Source organism: Camelina sativa, chromosome 18 (assembly GCF_000633955.1).
Source record: "Camelina sativa cultivar DH55 chromosome 18, Cs, whole genome shotgun sequence".
In the NCBI taxonomy this organism is placed as follows: Eukaryota; Viridiplantae; Streptophyta; class Magnoliopsida; order Brassicales; family Brassicaceae; genus Camelina; species Camelina sativa.
In genome coordinates this window covers 18,557,097-18,565,007 of record NC_025702.1, presented here as the reverse complement: position 1 = coordinate 18,565,007, position 7,911 = coordinate 18,557,097, and the positions used below count along the sequence as shown (strand labels likewise).

General features: G+C 36.0%; 1 protein-coding gene across 2 annotated transcripts; it reads left to right on the top strand.

The window, feature by feature from the left end:
* Nucleotides 5,389–7,676, top strand: LOC104762455 (BTB/POZ and TAZ domain-containing protein 1). 2 transcript variants are annotated; one of them, XM_019239863.1, is made up of 5 exons: nt 5,389–5,616; nt 5,735–5,874; nt 6,118–6,424; nt 6,606–6,946; nt 7,298–7,676. In XM_019239863.1, exons 1-5 carry the CDS (start codon nt 5,482–5,484, stop codon nt 7,482–7,484), a joined length of 1,110 nt encoding a protein of 369 aa, XP_019095408.1. In that variant the 5' UTR covers nt 5,389–5,481; the 3' UTR covers nt 7,485–7,676. The 2 variants fall into 2 exon arrangements, with proteins under 2 accessions (XP_019095408.1, XP_010484043.1); XM_010485741.2 differs by having other exon boundaries at nt 6,121–6,424; nt 7,298–7,545.

Here is a 7,911-nt window from a genome sequence, read left to right as displayed (position 1 = left end):
GGCTCTGTTGGTTCTTGAATGAGATTAGAATTTTCGGCATAATTATCAAAATATGCATCAAAATCATCATCCATACCATCTCTTTGGTAGTGATAATGGTATGATGAAGATGCCATTTAGAAAAAAAAAGAGAAGTGTAGATCTTGTTATCTTATTGAGGAGAAATCGAGTAATAAAGAAAAAGAGAAGTGGAGATCTTGCCTAGCTCATTTGTTTGGTTTTGTGTTACAAAAGAAACATATATATAGCAAATGATTTTGTATTACTCAATCCGTGATGATCCGTGACTTCAAGCAATATGACAAAAGCAATAAAAACAAAAGCTTGTGACAAAATCTTGTGACTACCACAATAATGATCCGTGACTTCAAGCATATAACAAGGATACCACAAAAGCAATTACCAAAACCATCAATACAAAACCATCAATACAAAATCATCAATACAAAACCATCAATACAAAAATCATCAATACCAAAACCATCAATACAAAACTATTTCTAATCCTATTTCTGGTCTTCCGTAGCTCAAATATTTCCTTCTCTAACCGGTCTATTGTCTGCGCTGTCTCATAATTAGTCGAGATTGGAAGGTTATCTACCTTCTGAGACAGGACTTCACATTGTCTGCCCATCTCTCTCATCTCCTCCATAACAGCTTCATCCCACCACTTGTGAATATGCATCTCTCCATCATCAACATTCCCACATGTGAAGAACCTGCATTAACATATATAATTAGCAAATCACTTAATAATCAGTTAAACATAGCAATATGAAGATAAGAGGGGCTGTAGCATACCGTCTGTTGTAACTTGTAGATAAGAGGGGCTGACCACAACAATAGCATACCTTCGGGAATCCGAACTCAACCTCAGGTTGAGGAGGGTATTGAGTCGCCTGAGCATTCATGAAGCTACTCTCAGCCTCATCCATCCGAATCAAAGCTTCTATCTCACTGTCCACAGTGTCGTCAGAGTATCTATCATATTGATCTGACGAATCAGGTTGAGAGTAGCTGTAGTCTTGGCCCATCTTATTTATTTGAAACATATACACACAGAGAATAGATTGACACAGTCAGAAACGCAAGGATAATAGATTAATCATACAAGAACAGTTTGACACAGTCAGAACTAAAACAGAAATTCGAACTTAGCTACTAAGAAAATCATAAAAAGTAACAACAATCTCAGAAATACTGAGCCACTATCTTATCCTTGATAAGTTGATCAACTTCACTAAGTGGTTCTGGTTTGGCGAGAAGTGTGTCTAGTATGCCAAGCTTCTGTAGCTTCTCCTTTTCAGCCATATCCACCTTCTTTACTTCCCACATGCTCTTATAGTCAGCAAGAGCCTTCCCCTGAGAATTGTTCCTCCTGGCCTTTGCAGCCTTGATACCTTGAGGCCTTTCCTCAAAGACTTGCTCACTGTGGGTTGACTCAGATTGTGAAGCTGGCTCGGATTGTGAAGCTGCCTCGGATTGTGAAGCTGCCTTTGCAACAGGTTTCCTCTTTGTTCTGACTGAAGTTGAAATGTTGTTAATAGCGTTAAGATTCATCCATTTCTGCTCAAACCTTAACAAACACCAGCAATGCTCCATTGTAAACTTCGTCTTTTGTTCAGCGAAGTAGATGTCATGAGCCATCTTTACCACATCGTTCTCAGAGTGTCCACTACTGTTTAGTCTCTCTGCAGCTGCATAAGCCCCGCAAAACTTATTTGTGCACTCATTGATTCTAAACCACCTCTGCTTACAGTTTATGTTCATCCCCTGTTCACCATTGGCTACAGCATGAGGAGTCTCCGCATAGTATTTGTTAACCCTTTGCCAAAATCTTCCTCCCTTCTATTGATTTGCAATTATCGGGTCCTTTGAAGTGTTCAGCCACACACTGATAAGAATTTCATCATCGGCCGGATTCCATTTCTTCCTGTTCTTCCTGACAGGTGTCTCTTGAGAAAGAGGTACATCATGAGATTCTTGAGACGAGTAAGGAGGTACTTCGTAAGCAACATTGTCGCCAGGTGATGGAAAACTCTCATAAGGAGAGTTTTCTTGGTTAAGTGACTCTCCTTGACTGTTGAGAAGCTCTAAATAACTAGAGGACTGACAGAATGGATTGTAAGAACTCATAGCAGAAGAGTTTTAGATGATGAGGATTCGGAAATGTTGTTGGTTTAACAAAGAAGAGAGATAGAAGAAGATGGAGAAAGATTGAAGGCGGTTTTGGTGTTTAAAATGTGAAAAGGTATCAAGTAATAAGTTACCATTCATAATGACATATCTTTCAACAACCTAAGTCTAATCACAATTTATGACAACTACAAACCATACTCGTACACAACTACACCAATACACAACTTACACAACTACACCAATACACAACTACAAAGCATTCTAGTATCCCATTAAATTGATAGAGGAGATGGTTTAAGACAAAATATTTACGGTTTTAATATATAAGTTTGATCACAATTAAGTTAGATCACAATAAGCAGAGATCATCACCACTAATAATATATATTCTCATAACTTTTAACAGATTTCTTTAAATAGATCACTATTACAAGCAAAGCAATGAATGAGACCAACTCTACACCAACCAAAACAATTTATGATCAAGAACCTATCATATAAATTTGTTTACCAAATCAATTAATGAGACCAATACAAAGAACAACTATTCAAGAACCAAAGCATTAACAAAAAAAAGTATTTACCTCTGACTCAATGATTGTCAACTGCTTCTTCTGTGATTTCCCGTGATGTGTTGCTATCTTCAAGTGACGCTGAGGAAACTCATGAACAGCAAACAATATGCAAGGTATAGTCAGTTTAACATAAAAGAATCAACATTATCCAAACAAAATAACAACAATCTTAGAGACAAAGCCAGAAACTCATACACTCATCCAGCTAACCCCAGAGACATAATCTAAAAACCTAATTCGAACCAAAACTGAGACACTCAACTATCGAAAAACAAAACATAATCCAAAACCCTAAATCAAAACAAAAATCAGAGACATTTGCAGCGTAAACCCAAAGATAAAACTATTATCGAGAACAATCGAACCAGAGACTAAACAATCAAAGACCAGACGTACCGAATCAGAGGAAAAATAATCGAAACCCTAACCAGAGACGAAGCCCTAAACTAATCGCAGAACCCTAAATCGACGAAACCCTAAACTAATCACAGAACCCTAAATCGAGAGATTAAATTCAGGATAAATAATCGAAACCCATAACCCTAAATCGAACTCTAATAACAAATCAGAGACTAAATCGAGAACCCTAAATCGAGAAACAATATTGAATCCCAGAAACAATATAACAAACCATAAAATCGAACACGAGTAGAACACTAACCTCCTTTCAATTGATACCGGCGGATAATCTTCTAGATGATACCGCAGATCGATTCGGATGCTTTCGCCGGCAAAACAAGTCGCCGTCGAGAGAGATAGAAACAAGAGAGAGAGAGTCAGAGATAAAAAAGAGAAGTCGATGCTTCGATTTTTTTCTATCCCCTACCCAAACAACACAAACAACTCAGAACATGCCTCGTGTAACGAAGGACAGGGAAATAAATGTCCTCTTTAAAGGAACGTTCCTTGGCAAAATGTCTCATTTCGATTTAAATTAAATCGTTTTATTATGAAGGACAAAGCATATACACGCTTGCACATGCCCTAATGGTTTAAAGTCATAATTCGTTAAATTGGTTTCGATTCATATTTGTCCATGTCAGATAATTAATATAGATACGCCGTACGCGCAACATAAAAGTCTATAAATTTTCCATTTTTATCACGTGTCATCATCTCAATGGCTAAGCTTGACTGTTATGATTGGCGTAGACCACCAAATCTGCTAACGTATTCACGATGCACTTTATTTCCTCCCACGATATACAATTCTTCCAACTTCTTTGATGTTGTGACAATTTAATAGACCAGAATAAAGAAAATTTAGTGGCATGAATGGATAAATCAGAGAATGACAAGTAGCCAGACAAGAGGGCTTGAGAGTGGATGAGGATCAACCAGACACGTAGACAAGGAGGTGGCTCTTGGGAAGAGGCAAAGGTCGGTTTACTTTCAATAACCGGCCTTTCTCAACTATAAAATAACCATATATCAACACTTTTTCAACATTACAAGGCAAATATTTTTTGACCGGTTTTATCACTTTTGCCCACGTAGGATCAAAAACATATACATTCATGACTTCATGGGGACAAACTATCCTACATGGTACCAAAAGTAATACTTGTTTTGTTGTCATCCCAAACATTATATGTACTTTTTAGTGGAAAGTAAGAAAATAATAGTATATGGGTGTAATGTTGGGAATATAATAGAGTCGACAATACTGGTGTATCGAAAGGTCTAATTAAACACTAATATAATGATCATAATGATCTATAGGTTAGATCCTGTTGGTATAATCAGGTTGGGAATAAGAAAATATTTGTTAGGAGGTACTGCGGCTATTTGACAATGCTTGAGACGTATTAATGCTTGTGAATTTTATAACAAGATATATTACAAAACACTTTATACATATGTAACCATAGTTAAATCAATGTAACATATCAAGAGTTTCAGATATGATGTTAGTTCTGATTGAAGAAAATAAAGTTTGTTTAAAAATATTGTACATTTTCAAACTTTGCCGACTGACACAAATGATAATTTTGTAAGGCTAAGATTTTTTTTATTTATTTTATATATAGAATCTGTGATTTGTATATTTTATTAGTCAGTTAATAAGCGTAAACGACATAAGTCCACATGGGCTTCTTTTTTTGTTGTTGTTGGGTTTGTTTACAATGATTAGTTTTTTTTTACAACACTATTCTATTTTCTGTTTGGTACATAATTTTTTTATATATTTTCTGTTTGGTACATATTTTTTTTTTAAGTAACAATAACAACATAAAATAGCCAAGCTAATTATTATGGGTATTATCTGTATGATCAAAAGACATTAAAATGGGGAAAACAAAACCATAACCTATTATTTGAATCTGGGGTTTATATATCATAATGACTTATAATAAAATTGATACAGTTAAAAGACAGCCGCAAATTATTTATCGTGACTCACGAGACTTATCTAACGTACATACAATACAGATCTGAGAGCCTTAAACTCTTGATAATACAGTTCACTAATATATATTGTAACCAATTTATTCAGAATAACAACAAAATACAGAGAATCAGATACACGAGAACGAGTGTGTGTACAAAATAAACAGAAACCAAACAAAAAAAGAAGAAGATATTTTATCTATAAAGAAAGCCACGTGTAATCAGAAAAAGGACCAAAGGCTTCGTTGAGCTGTCTATAAAACACAGAGAAGCATGCCTCTATGCTTCTCCATCATTCAATTAAGAACTCCTCCACCCAATTTTTTTTTTTAAAAACAACACCCCATTACTCTCTCTTTCTCTCAAACGCAAAACGATGGCTATAACCGCTACTACAAACGGCGGCGACGTTTCGTTAAACGCTGATAAGGTTTCACACGATCTTGTGGAAACTGATGTTGAGATCATCACCTCTGGTCGTCGTCGTATTCCTGCACACTCCGGTATCCTCGTAAGTTTTCTTTTTCCCCGATGAAACTTTTTAAGTTCTTCATATGATCAAACTTTTTTTTTTAGGGTTTGGTTTGTTAAACTTTGGTTTGGTTTAAAAACTGAAAAAAAAAATGCAGGCTTCAGCGTCACCAGTACTAACGAACATCATGGAGAAGCCGAGGAAAATCCACGGCGGATCATCGAAGAGAGTTATCAAGATTCTAGGTGTTCCATGCGACGCCGTTTCAGTTTTCGTCAGATTCCTCTATTCACCAAGGTTCGTTTTATTCTACCAAGTTCGAACTTTCAACTTATTGAATGTTTAATAAATTTAAAAAGTAGTACCTCACAACCAGATGTCCAGATTGCGATTGATTTTGTTTAAAACGTGTGAAACACAACACACATAGGTAGACGAAACAACCTAGCTAGAACCAAAATTGAAAAGATCAAATGGGATCTTTTAATTATTAGAAAAATACATAAAATGACTAAAACACCCTGACTTGTCTTTGTTTAGTAGTCTCACCGAGAAGGAGATGGAAACGTATGGGATCCATCTACTGGCTTTATCACACGTGTACATGGTGACTCAGTTAAAACAGCGATGCACTAAAGGCGTGGGTGAGTCAGTAACCACCGAAAACGTGGTCGATGTTCTCCAGCTGGCTCGGCTCTGCGACGCACCTGACCTCTTTCTCAAGTGCATGCGTCTCATTCAGTCCAAGTTCAAGACCGTTGAACAGACCGAAGGTTGGAAGTTTCTTCAAGAACACGATCCTTTTCTTGAACTCGACATTCTCCAATTCATCGACGAGGCTGAATCGGTAATTTTTACTCATATCACAACACCCCCTTTTTTTTTTCTTTGCTAGGTTTTTTAAAAAACTCTGTTTTATTGTTTGCTCCTCACGGTTCGATAGTATTACAAATCCGTAATCGAATCAATATTTTGATTACTAGATCCGAATTAGCTTCTAATCATAGTTTTGGGTAAATTTCTTGCAGAGGAAGAAAAGAAGACGGAGACACAGACGAGAACAGAATCTGTATATGCAATTGAGTGAAGCCATGGAATGTATCGAACATATATGTACCGAAGGTTGCACACTGGTCGGACCATCTTGCAACTTAGACAACAACAAGTCAACATCTCAAGTCAAAACCGGTCCGTGCAGTGCCTTCTCGACTTGTTACGGTCTCCAACTTCTGATACGTCACTTTGCAGTATGCAAGAAACGAGTAGATGGCAAAGGTTGTGTCCGTTGCAAGAGAATGATTCAACTCCTTAGACTCCATTCTTCCGTCTGCGACGACCAATCTGAATCTTGCCGTGTCCCTCTTTGCAGGTAAAATTACCGACATTTTAGAATCCTTAATCAAAACCACATGTTTAATGTTTCTAATGATTAAAGTTTTCACTTTTTGATGGTAAATCTCACTTGAATTTTTTCTTTTCTTTTTTAAAACTTTCGGCGCCAATTATAATTATTATATGTGTTGTGGTGGTAGCCTACTTATTAGATGATGAGTCGTGATATATCGGACGGCTGGAAATATTTTGTTTTGTTGAAATTGTTAAAAGATATTTGTATTTTTTTTTTTTTAATCAAAAGATATTTGTAAAAAGATATTTTTGAAAGCATAAAAATCTGATATAGTTGTCAACTTTTTTTTTTCTATTTTGGTGATTGGAATAGGCAATTTAAAAAAAGAGGTGAAAAGGACAAGAAAATGGTTGAGGAGACGAAGTGGAAGGTTCTGGTGAGAAGAGTTGCGTCCGCGAAAGCCATGTCTTCGTTATCCCAATCAAAGAAGAACAAAAGTGAAGTGTTATTTAAAGAAGAAGAAGAAGATTTCATTAGAATCCGGAACAAGTTAATATGAATATTGTAAGATATATGGCATTTAGAATGAGTGTTTGTTAGAAGCCATTATTAGAGTTGGAGGTTTTGTTTGTTTGTAATTTGTCTTTTGGACCGGTTGATTGGGTTAAATTTGTCGATGAGTAACCCTTTCAACCGATCTTTGTTTGGTCAGATTTATATATAAATGTGTTATTGGTTAAAGGTTACAACATAGTATAACTAGTTTTTGGAGAATTTGTGGTAAAAAATATATATATACAGAATTGTTGAATCCGGTTAAAACGCGCTAACAACAGTACACATGGGATTTAAAGGATTATCGAGTCTGAATAATTTCTGAGTTTAAGTTAAGTTTGGGTTGGTATAATTCATTTTTGACAATATGTATCATGATGTATCACAGACCATCATTCTTTTGTCGCTGATTGGTCTGCTAAATTATATGC

What these genes read in the sequence shown, in the direction of transcription:
- LOC104762455 (XM_019239863.1), top strand. Translation starts at nt 5,482, where the DNA reads ATGGCTATAACCGCTACTACAAACGGCGGCGACGTTTCGTTAAACGCT. An exon ending in TCATCGACGAGGCTGAATCG is followed by an intron (nt 6,425 to 6,605) that starts GTAATTTTTACT and finishes AATTTCTTGCAG; the next exon opens with AGGAAGAAAAGAAGACGGAG. An exon ending in TGCCGTGTCCCTCTTTGCAG is followed by an intron (nt 6,947 to 7,297) that starts GTAAAATTACCG and finishes TGATTGGAATAG; the next exon opens with GCAATTTAAAAAAAGAGGTG.